This window comes from Nansenia antarctica (assembly GCF_963989245.1).
Source record: "Nansenia antarctica genome assembly, chromosome: 11".
In the NCBI taxonomy this organism is placed as follows: domain Eukaryota; kingdom Metazoa; phylum Chordata; class Actinopteri; order Argentiniformes; family Microstomatidae; genus Nansenia; species Nansenia antarctica.
Window position 1 is genome coordinate 8517308 of NC_137681.1, and position 21046 is coordinate 8538353.

The following is a 21046-nucleotide window of genomic DNA, read 5'->3' on the forward strand; positions in this document are numbered from 1 at the left end:
TAGAGTACAGTATACACTCTATGTCTTAGCAAAGGTATTTTATTTTTTAAAAAGATGTTTCTCTGGAGGTTATTGTTTTATTTCAGAATTCATTGTCTATCTTACATATATTTTTGTTAAGGTCAGTGGCGTCACTGTACGGTGCTGATCAGAGCCATCCGCTACACCAGCAAAGGCAGGTTATAATCTAATGATAGGCAGATGACCCGTAGTGAGAGAGCTGTGAGGTGCGTCTCTGTAGAGGCTGCCTACTGCCCCCACAGGATGTCAAGGAGCAGATTATCCTCCTCTAATCCCAACTTTAACTATTAGGGTCAAAACCTAAACACATTTAGGGCATATGGGCAGGCCCGGTGCCAGAACCAACACAGACGGGCTGACGGATGCTAGCAGCAGGGGTGGGGATGATAGACATAGCATATGGACCCATAGTAAACACAAATATGACATTAAACATTGAAACACGCCCCCGGAATATTAACAATAATAAAAATAAAAATAAACTGATCACTTTTGATCGGGTGGGCAAGACGCACTACTACCACACACAGCCACCGTCGGGGGGGCAAGATGCACATTTGGGTAGGCTGAGCCCAGCCCTGCCCATAGCTTGCCCATAAATTGCATTATGGGTATTCCCTTTTCTACCAAAACAGCGATCTTACCTGTGCATTCTTTATCATGCTACTGTACATCATCTATTAGCTAAATATTTATCATTGGCCATTATGAAAATGTTCAGAGCATAAAATTGTCCATATCCTGGACCTTTAAGACAGCCATAGGTCATAACAGCTATGTGCTGTGTTGTGTCTTAATATCTTAATACCACTGATTCACTGTGGGTGAACTGATCGGTCCTGAGAAACATTGGGCATTATTAATCCCAATCCCATTTCCAGAATAAGCCAGAAATACATACGTTCCTCCGGCACAGATGGAGAAATGTTTCGAAAATCCTCATTCTCTGAATTGCACTTTCACATTGAAATATCTTATTTAGTGAGACTATGACGTTTTCATAGACTTTCATGGGTCTGGCATCTCTCACCCAGGACCAGACACATACAAGTAGGTTGATGTTGCCTCTGGACACAATGACCTAGGATATGAGGGAAAGAGCTGATCACACACACACACACACACACACACACACACACACACAGACACACACACACACACACACACACACACACACACACACACAGACACACACACACATACACACACACACACACACACACACACACACACACACACACACACTGCTTAGGGATTGGCCAGCCAGCCGTACCAGAGCCAGAGCTAATGAGATGAAAGGATGCTAATCCTGAGACCAAAAGCAAATGCTAATGCTAAGGCTACGGCTAACACACACTTGCACACACGATCCATTTTAGGAGAGAGAGAAGGAGTGGGGAAGTAAAAGAGGAGAGTGAGCAACAGAGAAAGAGAGTTTGAAAATGAGAAAGAGAGAGAGAGAGTCAAGGGTGACTCTAGGAGAGAGTGAGTAAGGGAGGTAGAGTCTAAAGGGGGATGAACAGGATTGGAAAAAGAAGTAGAAGGGAATTTACAACACGTCTGACCAAGGTAAGGAGCTGCTCTGAGATGGTGTGTGTGTATGTGTGTGTGTGTGTGTATGTATGTGTGTGTGTGTGTGTGTGTGTCTGTCTGTGTGTGTGTGTGTGTGTCTGTGTGTCTGTGTGTGTGTGTGTGATTGAATGAACACACACACACACCACACACACACACACACGCACACACACAGGCATAGATAGGAATAGCACACACCAGAGCCCTAGATATTCAATTAAATCATCTAATTACTAATAACTGGCATGCACAATGACTCTATTACAGGTAGATAGAACAGAGTTTAGCTAACTCTATTTTCCAAGTAGCAACTGTTTGTCCTGTTTGTCCTTGTCCCTCATCTCCCGCCTGCCAATGCCAAATGCTCTCTTAACTCTATCAGAGTCAATCAGACTATTCTCTGAATAATCTGGACTCTAATCTGATTAGGATAATCTATTCTTTCTGAACATTGACCTCAAGCAACATCACCTAATGCATTTACTCTAAATGGTAATAGCACCCCCAGGCCAATAACTGTTTCAGTAAGGTATTCTTTGTGTTGTTTTGTGTGTCTGTACTCAAACAGGGGAGAATAACAGAAGTTGTGGACATTTCTGTTTTCATTATTTCAGGTATAGGGTAAGACAGCAGTTTGTTCTGAACCGGGAACTCCCGAAACTTGAGTCAAGGTTGGAGAAAACACTGGGACACTTCCATAGAAACCTGGTCAAAGTAGCCTAAAGTCAAGCATTATAGCATTATTATAGCATTATATAAAACACTTTAAAATATGTAACTTGTACGAATTTTGTGATCTTCGTCAATTAACTCCATCACACTTAAAAGTTATTCAACATCAACCAGCAGATGCTAGCTGGCTAGTAGGCTAATGCTACCAGTCATCATAATGGCTGTTAGCATGTCATATATTCTGCATCCGTGGTGGCAGTTTGCCGATGGTTTACAATGATTTAGTTCAAACACAGTGGGGGAAATAAGTATTGAGAATATTTAGTCCAGTAAATGTATTTCCAATGAGCCTATTCAAATGAAATGTGCACCAGACTTTGGTATTAACTCAAACAATCCAGACCAAAAAATCTAAACATTGAAGTCCATATGTAAATAAAGTTATGTCCAAAGCGGAATGAAACAGGAAAAAAGCATTTGGGCCATTTACGCTGTTGAAATATAGTTCAACATTCAGTTATAGATCAATTCTACTAATATGTGAATATGCATCGGTTGTTTTCTAGAACATTTGATTGATTGAAAATCCCTTCTTTCTTTTTGACCTCCTAGGGCTGTTACCATGGCGAGGCACCTGCGCTCTTCCTCCGAGCATTACCCCGGTGGCGACGGCCGTGTGGGGCCCTCATCTGAAGCTGTGAAGCAGGAAGAGGAGGAGGAGGATGAGGGGCGCTCCCCCATCTACTCCCTCTCCAAGAGCTCCATGGATGTCCTCATGTCGACCGGACCCCCCCACCAGAGAGACCCCGCCTGGGCCAGGCTCGATCTGCCACGCAGCGCCAGCCAACACACACACACAGCCCCGGACACACATCCATTCCCACACATGCGCACTCACACACCCCCCCGATTCCCACACCTACCCAAACAACTCTCAAACACACACCAACAGGCATACACACACCTACACTCACACGTACACGGCTTCCCATCGGGCATAGAGCACTGGAGTGCGAACGTGGACCGCTGGAGTGTGTGCGGCGGGAGTGTGTGCGGCACCCCGGAAACAATCGTATGGAAGGGAGGGGCCGCGCGCCCCTGGAGCCTGAACGCAGACAGCCCGTACTCCTCCTCCTCCAACTGCTCCAGATTTGCCTCACCGCCTGCCACACCCTCTCCATTCGTCTCACCCCTGCAAACGCCCACGGCATCACCCTTACAAACACACGTGCCATCACCTCTAATATTGCCCCCACAACACACACCAGCACAGCAACACACCCACTCACCCTCACCCCTGCCCTCACCCATGACACCTAAACAAACCCCCCGAATCCCTTGCGCAGAAGAGGGGTGTTCTCCACACACACCCGTCCCTCCCTCTCCCCTCTCTCCTCACCCCTCTCCCTCTGCGTGTCGCTCCAGTAGGGGCCTGTGGGATGTGGGTGAGACGGAGGTGAGGGGCAGCTCTCAGGAGATCCTGCCCCAGTTGGAGTGCAACACCGTGGGGACTGAGTGTGGAGAGAGACCCCCCACTCTCAGCCCCTTCTGCACCGGCACACAGCCCGTGGAGAGTGGCCTTGGTAACCCTGTGGATTTTCAGGTTCAGGAGTCTGTCCTTCAACATGAGAGTTTGCGGTTGAAGTACAGCGTCTCCAATCAGGATCACCTGGGGTTGGCATGGTTACCGAGACACACTTGTCCGGCCGGCCCCTGCCCCTGTCACGGTCACAGCTCAGCGCTTGTCTCCTCCCACAGTGACTCCCGATTGGGTGGCTGCTGCTGCGACCAGCCAATCAGGGTATTCAGGGATGAGGGAACTATGACATCCCTGAAAGAGCTGAGAGAGGTCGACGTGCAGGCAGGCTCATCTCTGGGGTCAAAGTTGAACGGGTCACACTCAGGTATGGGCTCCCACTCCATCTTGGGGTCGCCGCCAGGGTCACCGTTGTTGATCTTAAGGTCGTCTGTAGGATCCCAGTCGAACCTCATGTCCTCCTCGTCTAGCATGTACCAACTGGAGAGCCTTGGAGAGGAGGGGGGAGGAGAGGAGAGGGGGGAGGGGGATGATACAGTGTGGGAGAGCAGCAGCTCTCCCCCGGGAGAGCTCGGCGGGAGGAGGAGGTCGTGTCTGAAGGTGCAGAAGGAGGAGTGGAACGAAAGAAGGGATGCGTTTGCGAGGAGGATGAGCATGAAGCAGGTGCAGTGGGATGAGGACGGGATGACTTGGGGGGTGTACGGAGCGTCTCTGGACCCGGAGGAGCTGAACTGGGCCATACAGAGACACCTGCAGCTCAAAACCCAGAAGATCAGAGAGATCAGACTCAGCATTGGCTCAGCAGCCATGGCCGTTACCATAGCTAAGGAGAACCCGGCCATGGCAACTACTGCCGTGGCGACCGACGCCGTAGAGACCGGGGTTGAGGATTCTACGAGAGGGGTAGAAGAAGGAGAGGTAGAGATAGGGAGACAGGAAGGCAGAGAGGGTGAGGGAGGAGGCGGAGAGGGAGAAGGAGAACGAGAGAGTAGAGAAGGAGGGGAAGATGGAGATGGAGAGAGGGAGGAGAAGGGCGGGGCAGAGGCAGGGGGGACGCTGATGCTACAACGTAAGTCACCGTCCTGTGGCAGCGGGCGTATCCAAAAGAAGAGCGGGGTCGTGATGAGGACACTGAGGCCTGTGTGCTGTGTACGCTCCAGCAAAACTCACGACTGATACCGGAGAATCACACTGCTGTCATGAAGGTCAAGAGTGTTACAAAATGTGACGGCAGCTGGTGAAAGGGGTGCAAGTCAGACTTTTATTCTGAAAAATGTAAATACATTTCAAGGTTGTTGAAAATCAATGACACACTCGCTAGCCAAGCCGAAATATTGCAAAGCAATGGATTCGGTGAGTAATCCCCACTACTCTATTGCAATATTTTGGCTTGATTAGTGAGTGTGTGTCGTTGATTTTCAACAACGTTGACATTTATTTACATCTTTCAGAATAAAAGTCTGAACATTTGGTCGGTTGCTGACTTGTTCCCACTTTCACCAGCTGCTGTCACAAATGATAGATAATACGTACAGTATGCTCTTGGAGCTGAAATGAAGAGATGAATGAAACGACTGAACCAAAGCCAAAGAATTTTACTCTTGTGTACTTTCTAAACAATTCTGATTCTGATTGAATGAACATCTTGGCACCCACTCTGTACTTTCTAGTCTGAACTGCAAGATCAGAAAGATCTCGTTGTTTGTAATCTTTGTTTTACCTCCAGAAAAGTGGAGGTTGTTTTGGTATCCAAATGTACAGCAGTACTGTATCTGGGATGTGAGGTTCAATGCAGGTCGGGTTGGAACAAGTGATATAGGCTACACCAGCTGGTAGTAGTAATAGAACCATGTATTGCATGTATGCAAGTACATGGACGTGTTGATGAGTGGTGTGTGAATGGTGCATGCCCCAATGAGCCAAAACATTATGACCACTGACCGTCGACAATGACTGGCAGGTGGTCATAATGTTTTGGCTCATCGTTGTACGTTATGGACAAAGGATGGAAAATGAAGAAAAAAAAAGAAAAGAAAAAAAGAATGCAAATAAACTAAATCCAATCCAGAACATGAATGAAATGTATTGTCTGCTCCTTTACTGAAACGCACGTTTGGAAAATAAAAACGATTATGACGTCCACAGCGTGTGCTTTTTTTGTGCTGCATTGTTCATAACCCACAACACACAAAACAAACACTAGGCATGCAAGCGAGCTCATTCATGCTCGCTCTGCTCAGTCTCTCGGTGGAAAAACACCCCGCGGTGTGTTTAGGTAAACTTGGTGAACTGCTTCCATTCCCTCCAGCGCTGTGTAACCATTCAGGCACTGCTGGTTCAGATGACAAGGCACATTCTCTCTCATTCACTGTAGTAAAGGCTTCACTCGCTAGCTGCTTCTAATACAGTTATTGTTGTCATATTTCACTGTATAGGAACAAACACGCACACGTAAGTGTTGACGTGTGTGTGTGCGTTTATGTGTGTATGCATGCATGTGTGTTTGTGTGTGTGTGTGTGTGTGTGTGTGCATGTGCATGTGTGTAGGTGTGTGTGTGTGTGTGTGTGTGTGTGTGTGTGCATGTGTGTGTGTGTGTGCGTGTGCGTGCCTGCGTGCGTGTGTGTAGGTGTGTGTATGTGTGTGTGTGCGCGTGTGTGTGTGTGTGTGTCTGTGTGTGTGTGCGTGTGTGTGTGTAGGTGTGTGTGTGTGTGTAGATGTGTGTGTGTGTGTATACGGACCATGCTGAGTAACAAAGCGCTCTCTCTATTCATTCGGATCCTGTGATGCTTCCTAAGGGCCTCCGGACCCCACTCTCTCTCTCTTTCTCTCTCTCTCTTTCTCTCTCTCTCTGTCTCAGGCCTCCTGCTGGATGAATGTGGTAGCAGCTGCCTTGGGCATTTCATCAATCCAATGGTCCAAGGAGGTTTAAATGGATGAAGAGGAGGAGGAGGTTGTTTTGTGTAAACAGACAGGTGTAGATGTGGTAAGTCATGTGAGAGGACCGTTGCCTGGGTCGTCCAGAGAGGGGTGATGGGGTTTATTGTGGAAATTGGAGCCGGGCGGGATGGAGCGATGGGGTGGCAGTAGGGGTATTACATGTTGAATAAAGGCAATTCGCAAGTCATCATGTCAGGTGACGTGGTACCAGGAGGTGGGGTGAGGTATGTGTTTGTTTGTTTGTGTGTGTGCATGTGCATGTGCGTGTGTGTTTACAGTAGAGGCTGTGCATTTGTCCTGTGTGCTTGTATGTATGCATGTATGCTATGCATGTGTGTGTGTGTGTGTGTGTGTGTTCATGTGCATGTGTACATGTGTGCGTGTGTGTGTGTGTGTGTGTGTGTGTGAGTGCGTATGTGTGTGTGTGTGTGTGTGTGTGTGTGAGTGCGTATGTGTGTGTGTATGTGTGTGTGTGTGCGTGCGTGTGTGTGTGTGTGTGTGTGTGTGTGTGTGTGTGAAAGTGCTGATGGGACTCCCAGAAGCCCCCATCCCAGTGGCAGTAGAAAACCCCTGGCTGCAGAAGAACAATCCAGCCCTGGGGCTTTGTGAAACTGCTCTTTGTCCCTCGGGGGCGTGTGTGTGTTGTGTTTGTGTATGAGTTGTGTGTCTTTAACCAGTGTGTCTACGTGTCCGTGTGTGCATGTGTTTGTGTCCTGTGGCTCCTGTATAAATAGCGTCAGAAAGGCGCCGGCCAGTGATACTGTGGAAGACGATGGCTATTCCAGGGCCCCCTCCGCTCCTGTGGTTGCTGCTGCTGTGCCTAGCAGTCCTGCCCGCCGCTGCATACACACTCACCCCCGGCCGACAGCCTCAGCACAAAGTCCTGCACCTGGGTGAGAAACACACACACACACACGGACACACACACACACACATACACACACACACACACACAGGCACACACACGTCAACACTTACGTACGCACACACACACACACACACACACACACACAAAACACTTACGTACGCATACCAGTAGAGGCAAATGTAGAAAACAAATCGGAGGACGGGCTCATTGTAATGCATAGAACGGAATGAGGAATGGTATCAAACACCCATATTTGATGACGGAATGGTATTATTAAGCACACGTGTTTCGATACCGTTCCTCATTCCATCACATACATTTACAATGAGCCCGTCCTCCGATTTCTACCTCCAACAGCCTCGCAGCCTGACGCACACACACAAACCCCACCTTCACGGTTCACTCTCGTTTTCCTCTGTCTGATACCTCCTCTGTCTCGATTCTATTTTGAGTTATTATTCTTTTTCTATTTGATTCGGTTTGTCAGTTGCAATTTAAAGCAAAAGACAAGACAGGGAGCAAAACCAGGTGAATATAAAGTGGCACCTCACACTTAAGACAAACATGACCAAACCAGGACAAAGGACTGATCTGTGATCAGTGTTTACATCCTCTGACAGTGTGTCCTCCCTCTCTTAGACTGGCCCAAGGACTGTGGCATGGCCCACTACAAGCCCAACATGGCTGAACGGATTGTCTCCGGCAATGAGGCCAGACCTCACTCCTGGCCATGGCAGGTCTCACTGCAGGTACCTGCTCAGCTGTTGTTCTAGAACAATCTACTCAGAAATGATAGAGAGATAGAGATAGATCACAGAGAGAGAGAGAGAGAGAGAGAGAGAGAGAGAGAGTGGTAGGTACTTTCTTGATCCCCGAGGGGAAATTAAGGCGTTGCAGAAGCTCGCATCATAAACAGCAGCAACAACATAAAGTGACAGTTGAATAATAATATCATGTTTTTTTCTTTTTTTTTATACAAAAATACAAAAACCATACAGTAGACATCAGAAATAAACAGTATAGATGAAAACAATCATTCATCAAATTCAAGCAAATCAGTAAAGCAGCTCACTGACATTATGAGTACCGTATACTGGTTTCTCAGACCTGGATTATGCCTGCTCGCCCTAGACCAAAACTCATTTTTTTTTCTTTTTCTGATTTTATCCCTTTTTCACCCAATTTAGTATCCAATTGTACCCAACCTAGCATCCAATTATCCCCTGCCTATTGCGTAGGATCCGCCGCACGACCCCGTGGCCGGCAGCCCCAGAGGAGATAGCCAGGCAGACTAGCTGTCTGGCTCCTCGAGCCCGACACCGTTATTCCGGCACCCCGGGGGCGCTGTTGCGCGACAGATCCTTGTCCGGAAATAGTCCTATACCCCCCTTGGGAGCGGCCGCTCAATATGCCGCTCCCTGTGAGCCCCGGCCATATCCGGGTCTGGCGAGACCGGGATTCGATCCCAGTCCCCGGTGGGCAGCTTGCACTAGAGGCTAATGCTTAGACCGCTGCGCCACCGCGGGACGTTCAAAACTCATTTTCAATGAAGAATCACCATTGAAAGTGTGATTCAGTCCTGGAGAATCACCATTGAAAGTGTGATTTCGTCCTGGAGAATCACCGTTGAAAGTGTGATTTCATCCTGGACCAGGCTTAGTCTGTGTCTGGGAAACCTCCATCACGACCAGTGACTGACCCGCCTCTGCCTGTGGCCTCTCTCAGGTTCGTCCCAGGGGCAGTAAGCACTACATCCACGTGTGTGGAGGAACACTCATCCACAAGAACTGGGTCCTAACCGCCGCACATTGCTTCCAGAAGTAAGACTGCACATCGCACACACTCAGACGTATATACTGCCACTGTATGTAATGTACGCTCCAAAGACAGGGTCTTGAGGGGGACAAGAAACTATTTACATTTACATTTTAGACATTTAGATGCAGACGCTTTTAGCGAAAGCGACTTACAACACACAAGCACATTTGTCTAAAGTAAGCGAATCATCTATACATCAGTCGTCATAAGAAAGAAAATATATGCTAGCACCAGCTATCACAAAGCTACAAGAAGGAAAGATTCCTTTTTTTGTTGTTGTTAGTTTTTTTTTACAACAGGGGGGTTATTGGGGGTGAAGAGGTCTTTATGAGGGAATAGTCAAGATATAGAGAAGAGATGGAAAACCGATCTAGAGAGGGTCATCATCACCATTCTACACACACACCACACCAGTATGGTTGGTGTTATCACAACGGATTGACATGAGCGTTCTGTTACCCATCCTCCTTTGTGTTATCTCCTCAGGGGCAAAGCCGAGGATGCTGGGAGTTGGAGGATCGTTCTGGGGAAACACCAGCTGAGGCGTTCGGAGAAGGACGAGAGGACTTTCCCGGTGAAGAGGATTTACCGCCATGAGCATTTCCGTTACCCGACACACAGCGAGCTGGACTACGACATCGCCCTGGTGAAAGCTGGCACGGACATCATACCGACCAACCACATACGATACGCCTGCCTGCCGCGCAAGCAGATTAGCCTCAAACCCGGACACTACTGCTGGGTCACCGGCTGGGGCGACACGCGGGGTAAGGAGGGGGGAGGAGAAGGGGTGAACAGGACAGGAGGAGGAGGAGAGACAGAGGCGGGGGGGGAGACAGGACAGTAGAAGGACGGGGGGGGTAGACAGGAGGAGGAGAGACAGAGGGAGGGGACAGGACAGGAGGAGGAGAGACAGAGGGAGGGGACAGGACAGGAGGGGGAGAGACAGAGGGAGGGGACAGGATAGGAGGAGGAGAGACAGAGGGGTGGGGTGGGGGAGACAGGACAGGAGTAGGCCGGGGGGGGGGGGGTCGGGGGGGAGACAGGAGGAGGAGACAGGGGGTTGGGGGGTGAGACAGGACAGGAGGAAGAGAGACAGAGGGGAGGTTAAGGAGGAGTGACAAGACAGGAGAAGGAGAGACAGAGGGATGGGAGGGAGACAGGAGGAGCAGAGACAGAGGGGGGTCCTGTCCCAGAAGGAAAAAAGAAAGGGGAGAGAGGTTAAGGAGGAGAGACAGGCCAGGGTAAGGAGGGGAAGCAAATGGGGTAACAGGACAGGAGGAGAGATATGGGGCATAAGGAGAGGGGGGGGGGGGCTGGGCAGGAGGAGAATGAGAGGGGAAGAGGGTGGATGGGGGAGTAGAAGGGCAGAGCAGAGGTGAGAGTGGGGTCACCTGGTTGCTTCTCTGAGGTAGCTGGAGGCATGGGGGTTGGGGTTTTAGGCACAGTTTGTCTGAATAACGATGCTGTCCTAAGAGCACCATCTAAGCGCTGATTTGACTGATTTGTCGCCGTCTCAGGTGGGAAGGAGAACGTTTCTCTGGCCGAGGCTCTGAACCAGGCTCGCCTGCCCATCATCGACTTCAAGACGTGCAAGCAGAAGAAGTTCTGGGGCGACCGTGTCCGAGACTCCATGATCTGTGCTGGCTTCAGAGACACAGAGGGTCCCCCCGCTGCCTGCCAGGTACAGTAGGAGGATAGCCGGGGAAGGGGGGCTGGAGGGATGGAGATGGGAAATCACTGTGAAATTCTGCAGGTTTTAGCGATTTAAATGACAGCGGTTGTAACACTCTTCCTCACCTCTCACCCATTCCACCTTCTGAACCCTCTCCTCCATCCTCTCCCCCATCCTCCCCCACCCTCCCTCCCTCTTCCCTCTGTCTCTTCTCCTCCTGCCCCCCCCCCCACCCCCCATCTCTCTCCCTCCTGTCTCCCTCCCATCCCTCTGTCTCTCCTTCTCCTGTCCTGTCTCCCTCCCTCTCCCCTCTCTCAGGGTGACTCAGGCGGTCCATTGCTGTGCCAGTTGGGGCGGGACCGCTGGGAGGTGCACGGCGTGGTGAGCTTCGGGCCGATCGGCTGCACGGTGGAGAACAAGCCCAGCGTGTTCACCCGCACCGCCAACTACATCCCCTGGATCGAGGCCACCCGCATCAGGGACTTCTTCCTGCACTGAACAACCCCTCCAAACCCCCGCGCAGCCACAAATCCGCCCCTCCTCACCCTACATCCTGTTTGAGGATGTTTTTTGATACCTAACCAAATACCCCCAAATAAAGTATAGTAGTATAATTGCCAGATACAAACCACTCACCACTCAGGAGTCTCTGTGCTCCTATTGGTCAAAATCTCCAAACAAGAGCTATACTGTAGCGATTTCACACAGAAAATGTAGGCCTATACATGGGCATTCCTATGTCTGTATAAAGGGGGGGGGGAGGCTGGTGTTGGTATCTAACTCTTACCATTTTGAGGTCTCTTTATGTGCACTAATGAATTGTGAATGATATAAGCTTTTGATTAGTCGAGCCTTTAGTCAAGGCCTGTTTGTTTACTGTCACTTAGCTAGCGTCTTGAGACGGTAAGAAGAAACATTCTAGTCTCTGGTAATCCGATTCATATTGAAGATTCTGTGTTGTTTTTATTTGCATGACCAGCCACTGGAACATTAGTGGAGCTGGGCATTCTCACCCTGTTAGCTTCATGAGCCGTAGGGGCTGATTTCAGCCCGGTTTTCCTTGATTAAACCTTTTATTAATCAACATAATGCCATTGTATATATCATTTCAAACTAACTTCATGTTAACTTGTGTCAGTGGTGCACGCAGCAGGCCAACGGGGGACATTTGAGGAACACCTGTGTATATAACACTTCTGATGATCCCTTAGACCGACCAACCCTCTATCCACTTCCTGACCTCAACCCCCACCCCGCCCCTTGACTAACCTCCATAATGCTTCCTGTCCACCAATAAAGTTTGGAGAAAAACGCAAAAACACAGAATTCCTCTTTCTGAAAGTGACTCACAACCTTAGATCGGTGAGAAACACTCCTCGCACCCACCACATACTAGCAAGATCACTGTCTTACTAGTTCAGGGGTGCAAACTGGCGATGGTCCAAAAAGGTGACACTTTTTTTTTGCCCGTAGATGGTTAGCTCTATCATTAACAGTGGTCTAACAATGATGCGCGTGTAAGTAGCGATGGCCCTGACCTTAACACCCTCATAATTAATGTAAGCAACCTGTTCTCAAAATAATTATGCGGGTTCCTGCAGGTTTCAACAAGTTACATTTAAGACCTTTATAAGACCACTTTTAATAGATTTTAAGACCTATTGAGCAAGTATTGGTATTAGACTCACATTCGTTGATTATTTTCATTAGCAATGCTGGGTGATCTGTTCTGTTGCATATAGAACAATGATAATGTAAGTTAGCCTACTCTATCAATTTCTTGATTCATTTCCATTGCTTCTCAACACATTAGATATAATAGCATAAATAACAGAATAAACTCACACACTTACTCACACTCACTTACACTGCATAGCCTACATACTGAGATATGGCACACACACACCTCTCACAGGAGGTCCACACACACACACACTATATTTACTAAACCACACATACCGTTGCTACCACTGCAAGTTTGAAGAAATTCTAACTTCACATGCCTACAGTCGAATCGCCTCCTACGGCGATTATCGTATCGAGGCCTCTTGTCTTATCATTTCACGTGGCAAAATATCGGGGTTTTGGGCGCAGCTTAACCAATGTCACACAAGCAATAAGTGTGCGATAAGTTTTGTTTTATATGTTGTCTCTCATCTGCACGCGTCGTATTCCCACGCAGTGGGTCTGGCGACAATAATAAATTTTCCGGTCTGACTTTTTAAATAAAAATAAAATCGATTCTACGCAAGTCTAAAGCACACAGAAGCCATTAAAGAAATGTATTTTGAAAGTCTCGCCCTGTGTCTGATCCTGATGTTATAGAAGCAGTGTAGCAGCAGGTTAAAAGCGAGGTAAAGGGGGACGCGAGACAGTCTCGGGCAGCGTTCGTAAATTCGCTCTGCGCACTGGGCTCAACGTCATAGCTTGGGCATCATGTGACTTGGATGAGATGAGATGTAGACCCCCCCCCCCCCTCCCCAAATATTTTTTTTGCAGATCTGCATGATTCACGTAGGTCACCTATTTTGAGGTAAAAACGGCGAATTTCACCTAAAGGTGACAAGTTTGCACCACTGTTAAGTTACTATACCGTGGGACAGAAACCACACTACTTTTCAGCTTTCGTTTTTATTCATGGGTCAGTGAGTGAGTTAGAGGCAAGGAGACAGAAAAAAGTAACACACACTTTTCTTTCAGAACAGTTTGAAGGTAACATTTACACAGGCCAGCATGACAGTCCAACTTTCACAGAGAAATAGTACCCAGCTATTAAATACATTACAACAGAACTGATTGTAAGGCCTTGATATGTGTGTGTGTGTGTGTGTGTGTGTGTATATATATATATATTGGTGTGACTGTCTCTTTGCTCTTCAGTAAGATGAATACCTTAGCCATGCCATCCCCATGACAGGACATATACAATCATGTCATGGGTTCCAGCAGCTCGCTGTATGGATGTGACACCGGTGGCTCTACGAACCACGGTCACATGACAAACGAGAAACCTTGCCCAGCCACTGACCAAGACCTTTGCCTTAACTGCATGGCCTTACAATGTCTAGAGTCACACCTAAGAGGGGGCCTAAAACTCTCCAATATGACTCAGAACATTCCCACTTTCCTCCCAAGCTACTAAAAGTAGCATTCCATAATATAACAAAAGATACATGATTTCTAAAAATAGTTTCATCCCTCCAGAAAATAACACATGGGTCTCCTTGTAGGGGCATATTCAGATCAGTGGCGAAGGAAAGGGGTTCCGCTGGATGGCATTGCTGTGGAATTAAAAGTCGAATTTAGTCCATGTTTAACGACTTCTCAGCCATCTCAGAATGCATTCCAGAATGCTCTTCAGAGGGGAAATGGATGGCGGTTGTTGGGAGGGTCCAGAGGGGGGGGGTATATGGGCAAGGCTCAGCTTATTCTAAAACGATACCCTTTTCCACAGGGTTGCCAATATAAGACTCTGGTCAAAAGCAGCACTATACCTAGGATAGGGTATCATTAGAGAGTCTCCCCCCCCCCCCCCCCGCCTCGCCACCTCCAGGTGTTGAAGTAGGTGGAGGGATCAGTAGAGACTAGAACGGGAGGAGGAAGAGGAGCCGGTGAGGTGGTCCCAGTTGTTGTAGAGAGCGTAGGCACTAGACATGGCCAGACCCACCAAACCACCACGAGCTACTCCCTTCAGGCCTCCTGTCCCAGAAAAAAACATGTGTTGAGTGTGAGCAGTGTGTATGTGTGTGTATGTACACATGTTACAATGTGCATGTAGTCAGACACAAATACAGTATCAAAGGCACACAAGTAGATGGAACACACACACACACACACACACACACACACACACACACACACACACCTGTGGCTTTGAAGAGCATCCCTGTGAGTGTTCCAGCAGCCACTGTGTTGATGTCATCCTCTGCTCCTCTGGCCTTCTCTATGGCCACGCCAAATACACTGTACAACAACGCTGGGGACACAACACACACCAGTTACTATAGCAACACTAGAGATAGATATCTCTCACACACACACACACACACACACACACACCAGGGCCCAGTTGTTCAACTTCAAAACTTTTAATCTGGATCAGAATGATCCTGATTCTTTTTTGCTATCCAGGATCAGATCGAGCTGGCTGATTACCCCTATACGTCTCAAAATCAGCCAGCTCGACCTGATCCTGGATAGTAGGGATGTCCCGATCCGATATTGATATCGGATATCGCCGCGATATCGGTCCTGAATGCTGGATCGCAGATCGCACCAGAAAAAAAATAGGCTGCGATCCGCGTGCGCGATCCGGCGTGTCACTCACGTGATGACAACAGTAGTAGTCAGTGGTCACGGGCATGAGAGTTGACTACCTGTGTGTAATGAGTCTGACAATGTCATGATGCTAGCTGGTGAAATCATAAACCATTTGCTTAAGTAATTTTTCGGTTATTTACATAGTCTGAAACTACAGATGGTAAGCTTTCAAATGATGGAATGGAATGGAATGGACTTTATTTGTCATTGCTACAGTACAGGTACCAAACAACGAAATTTAGGAGGGGTGGCTCCCCTGGTGTTAGGAAAGGAAAAAAAAAAAAAAAAAAAAAAAGGATGCGTCATACATTGAAATCGGAAAGAAATTCAAGGTGACACGAGTATTTGAATGTTGGTGCACCGAATGGGAATGCGACAGGAGAAAAGTGACTGACCAAACCACAACAACAAACGCTGCTAGCGGCTAAAAGTGGTACATCGCTAGGAACGTCTAACTGCGTTTTTATATCATCACAACATACTGAGAGAACATGGACATGCTAAAAACACATAACTACATTCTGAATGCATCCGTTTGCGCGTCTGTTTTCAGTTTAGCGCTGCCTCTCTGGGAGCCCAGCCCCAGTTCATCAGCTCCCTCACCTCCACTCCCATCTTAACTAGATGAACACACAGTCCTTGCTTTTGAACACGAGAGTATGTTTACAAGTCATTATCACTTACTGGTAGCCTCCGGTTAATCCAATTCACAGATTATAAGTATTTATGGTTAAACTGTTTTTTATTATATGGACTGGGTACAAAAAACGAAAACCAGATATGGTTGACACTCCTTCGATTCTGCGACTGGTTTCTGGTCTCACCAGCGGGCTACACTTTTAAAAAGGGTCCTATAATTGATTTGCCATTTGTAAGAGAAGATAAATAGAATACAAACCTGAAGGCACTAAAACTAGAAATCAGACAGTAACTCTTTTTTTTCTTTTCTACAATGCTGAATGCTGCTGTTTAAATTGTTTTAACCAGTTGGTCACTGAGTACTGCAGAGTACTGTTTTTGTTGCTTGAATAAAGGCTGGCAGTCTTTAATAGCCAACTGTTGTTGTGGACTATACTGGGGAAGTATTTGTTATTATTCAGGAGTAAAACAATAAATACTAATATCGGATCGGTATCGCAGATACCTGAAGCCCAGGTATCGGTATCGATAGTGAAAAAATGGGATCGGGACATCCCTACTGGATAGCAAAAAAAGAATCAGGATCATTCTGATCCAGATTAAAGGTTTTAAACAACTGGGCCCTGGTGACAGCAAGCCACGCTGTGGTCACACAACCGGTCACACAACAACACCCAAACACAGAGGTAGCCGTACTATAAACGTGCTTCATTCTGTTATATATTCTAGACATGGCAACGGTAATGTTTAGGGTGAAGAGGAGTGAAGAAGATGTGTGAGCACTTACCCACAGAGCCCAGTGTGTTGGCCCACGATGCACCCTGTCGGGTCACCATGTTTAGAATCCTGAGGGAGAAGGAGGAGGGTGAAAGGTCAAATCAGGTAGCCAATCAAAGAGAGCATGATAGGTCCAGTGTGTCTGTCTCCACCATTACAGCACTACCGCCACACCGCAAGAGGTGGATGGATAAGAAAACTTGACGTAGCCATGCCAGCATCAAATGCTGACAAAATAAACATGCAGGTAAGGTTTGGGACCAACGGAATTTGGCTCCCAGTGTGGTCGAATGAAAAGACGGCAGTTTGGAGTTGGTACTTACTGGACATTGCGAGGTTTGGTCCAGCCCATGTCACGTGTCTCCTTAAGACCCATCCTAAACCCATTCACTGTCCCGAACGTAGCTCCTACACGCAGCGAGAGAAAGAGAGAGAGAGGGGGGGAGGGGGAGGGGGGGACCTCTGTTACTGTAAGATCACTGAAATAACAACTTTATATACCAGAAGTGGGAGACAGCAGGAGGTAGAGACACGTCACACGGGTGAGACAGACAGACTTAGAGGGAGGTAGGGAGGGAGGTGAGGGAGAGATGAAAATGAAACAAGGAGGGAGATTTGGAACAACAGAGTAGATATACAAGGCGAAACAGAGGAGAGAAGTAGAGAGCTTCATGTGTATGACGCCTATAGGCATGTTGTTGGTGGTCTCACCTGTAATGCAGCAGCCTCCGATAGTGAAGAAGGCCAACTCAAACCTCCCGCGGGTTTTGCTCGCTCCCGTAGGCAGGATAAACTCATCTGTGTCCTAGGGGATGACAATACCAGAAATGAACATCCGAAGCAACAAGTAACTCTGTCAAACACACTGAACTAGCTAGGTGGCCCAGATGTTTTGGATGTCTAGGATATGCATTCTGTTACAATGGTCTTAACAAACGGACCCACTCACTATCGCGAAAGCCCTTTGTAGGGTATGTAGGTGCCCAACTATTGCCCACAGCTTACCTGCACCAGGTAGCGAGGGTCCACATTGAGGTAAGGCGAGAGGGGGCTCATCCCAGTCACTGTGAAGACACGACAACGACAAATCAATCAATAAACTACTATACTCTAAATTGAGTATTGCTCCATATCTTAAGTGAGTGCATGTCTTCAGGTTAGGTCTTAAGCCGACTTAAGACATCTTGACAGACAAAATGTCTTATTTTGGTTAATTAAGACATCTTAAGACATCTCAAGACAAGGTGATGGCTGGGTATGTATAAGAGTATTAGAACCGCACATATGGGGAAATGAGGGTTATCGGCCCATAATACAGGTGTACTACTAGCCTAGACTGTATCCAGCTAGCAGGGCAGGTGTACTTACACGGGACGCCAGAGAGCTCAGTGTTGGAGTACTCAGGAGCACCTCCTCCAAACAGGCTCCCGAAGCCACCTTTCATCCCTCCGGAGCCCGGGGCGTTGTTGTCCATGTCTGGGCACGATCTGGAGATTCACACTAGAGAAACTTAGAGAAAGATGCAGGACAGGTTCGCTTGCTATAGCCAGTCTAGCCGATCAGCTGTCTCTGTTTCGCCGGCTAGTTTCCGGAGACCTTGACAGCTCTCTCTAGAATAGCTATAACTATAAATGAACCAGATTCCCGGTTAATGTTAAATACGGGTAATAGGGTTTCCAGTGTCGATGTCTCTCCGGTGCGTTGAGTTTCAGTAGATCAATGATCCCGGGGTTAAATAATCAGCACTTTGTGATAGATGATCGAGCCTGTCTGTCCATGCCTGTCTGACCTCCACCACACGCTCTGCCGTAAAGCAAACAGGAAGCGATTACGTAAACGTCAACAAACGTAATAGTAGGCCTACATGATGCAAGCGACTGTACAGCGAACACAAAACGGTGACAACTTAACGTGAGGAACAATGTAGAAACTGTTTATTTGACAATAAATCGGGTTTTGAAAAACACACTCGGAAAGGAATATATGAAGGTTGGTATATGAATGGCCATTTAAATTCGATGTTGTTTTTTGCGACAGTTCACGACATCGTAACAACCTTTGATTACCGCTAAGGCCCGCTAGATGGCAGCAGAGTGATGTTAAAGAAGAAATAGAAAGCAGAAAGAAGAGGTTTATCTCATGGGAGTACTCAGTACTGGTGTGAATTAAAACTCAGTTTGCCAACCAAGGAGGTCATAATAAGTCATCTTAGTTCTTATAAGCCTGTATTGCGCACATGTTTTCTTGTGACGTGATGTAGCGGAGGGTAAACCCAAGTCAGGTATATTCTGACTGCTAGGTCATATTTGCATGAGAGTTTTACCCACTTATTCAATCCATGGTGTTTGTTTTTACCACTACATTCCAGGTTGTGACAATAGGAGTACCCCCTGACAAAAGACTCATAGTACCAAGATGGCAGGGCCTGGTGAGACCCCCGAGCCTTCTGCATGTGTGCTCCACCTCCACCACACTGGACCTGGTGAGACCCCCGAGCCTTCTGCATGTGTGCTCCACCTCCACCACACTGGACCTGGTGAGACCCCCGAGCCTTCTGCATGTGTGCTCCACCTCCACCACACTGGACCTGGTGAGACCCCCGAGCCTTCTGCATGTGTGCTCCACCTCCACCACACTGGACCTTTTTGGTGTAGATTTCTTGTTCACAAAGAAACTCTAATAATATGACATAAAGTAACACATTTATTATTTATTCTGTTGACCCAGAACATCTTGCCAGGCTGCAGGGAATCTCCAGTGTTTTAGGGCAACATTCTACCATTGGGACCCCTACGCTGACCCTCCCAGCACCTATACAACTCTTAATCACTGACACCTGTCAGTCTGACTGTGTGAAGGTTTGTGTGTGATTCCCACCTTAACCCTAACCCTTAGGAAATAATAAACCAAGACCACACACACATGCACGGATGCACACGCGCACGCACACACACACACACACACACACACACACACACACACACACACACACACACACACACACACACACACATACAAAGCCCTACCATCTGCTATGGGTCAGAAAGAGAGATACACTGAAGGAATGTACTGTGGAGAAAAAGCACAAAACAAAACATCTTATTTAGATTCAGCGACTGTAGCAATCCTCTGTTTGTGCATTCAGAGCAGTCCAAGTGAAGCCATGAAGTTTGCCATTGTTGCTCTGCGGGTGTGTTCAGGCTCTCTGGCATGCTCTGTGAGTTAGTGTTCTCTGTATGGGAGACCAGTCAGTGTGCCCGCTGTCCTCCTACAATACCCCATTCAGCATCAGCCCTCACACACGCACGCACACACGCACGCACATGCCCACATGCACACACACAAACGCACGCACGTACACGTACACACACACACACACACACACACACAAACACACACATTCACACAACACAGCGGCCCAAAGAGATTCGCTCACCCTCAGCCAATCACCAGAGGGGCCGCAAACAAAATGGCAGCTGTGGGGAAAATAACTGTGATGTCATCTTTGTCTACTCTTGTCCTTCTCTCTCTCTCTCTCTCTCTCTCTCTCTCTCTCTCTCTCTCTCTCTCTCTCTCTCTCTCTCTCTCTCTCTCTCTCTCTCAAATCTCTTGCTCTCTTTCTGAGTGCCCAAACACAAAAGACAGAAAGGGGCCTCACCAGGACCCCAGTGTATGCAAGTAGTCATGGAGACAAGGAGACCGTGTTGGCTCTTTAAGCTGGCCCAGAATAGTGGCAGTGGAGGTCGGGCCAGTTGGGTACATAGTCAGTCAGTGGGAAAGTGGAAGAGGGAGTACATTCTGAACTCTGTAAATGAATCATTCACACTGTGGTTCCATCAATGTAAAACATTTTCACACAGAGTATAATGTCTGCCCCCTGGGGTGAATTGTGCATTCACTTAAGGAGCATTTATGAACCATAACCTAAGTGGATAATGGTACACACAAAAAGTGTTGATATTTTGTTTTGATTTGACTGGCATTGAAAAGGTCAATTTATCTACAGCTTCTTCCTAAACTGCACACAATCAAGGGTCTACCGTTGCTGAGAACCCATTGGTAATAGGATATGAACCAAAACATGTACTAACTGTACTTTTAAGCAACAATAACATAGGACCGTAGGACTCTTCTACTCAATTGGCTGTCTAGAACCCTCCAGCCGCATGATAAATAGGAGAGAGGTTATGACTTTAGGAAGGTTAGTGC

General features: G+C 47.6%; 2 protein-coding genes across 2 annotated transcripts; one reads left to right on the top strand and one right to left on the bottom strand.

The window, feature by feature from the left end:
* Positions 1-7512: 7512 nt before the first annotated feature.
* LOC308167225 (chymotrypsin-like elastase family member 2A) lies at positions 7513-11599 on the top strand (the record flags this gene model as incomplete). The annotated part of the gene is made up of 6 exons (XM_080541609.1): positions 7513-7633; positions 8248-8357; positions 9334-9428; positions 9913-10193; positions 10947-11110; positions 11420-11599. 6 exons carry the CDS (start codon positions 7513-7515, stop codon positions 11597-11599), a joined length of 951 nt encoding a protein of 316 aa, XP_080397735.1.
* Positions 11600-13746: 2147 nt separating this feature from the next.
* timm23a (translocase of inner mitochondrial membrane 23 homolog a (yeast)) lies at positions 13747-18634 on the bottom strand. The gene is made up of 7 exons (XM_080541521.1): positions 18206-18634; positions 17843-17901; positions 17549-17642; positions 17161-17245; positions 16848-16906; positions 14967-15077; positions 13747-14800 (listed from the first exon to the last, which is right to left on the bottom strand). The coding sequence occupies exons 1-7, from the start codon at positions 18309-18311 to the stop codon at positions 14676-14678; spliced, it is 639 nt and encodes a 212-aa protein (XP_080397647.1). The 5' UTR covers positions 18312-18634; the 3' UTR covers positions 13747-14675.
* Positions 18635-21046: the final 2412 nt, after the last annotated feature.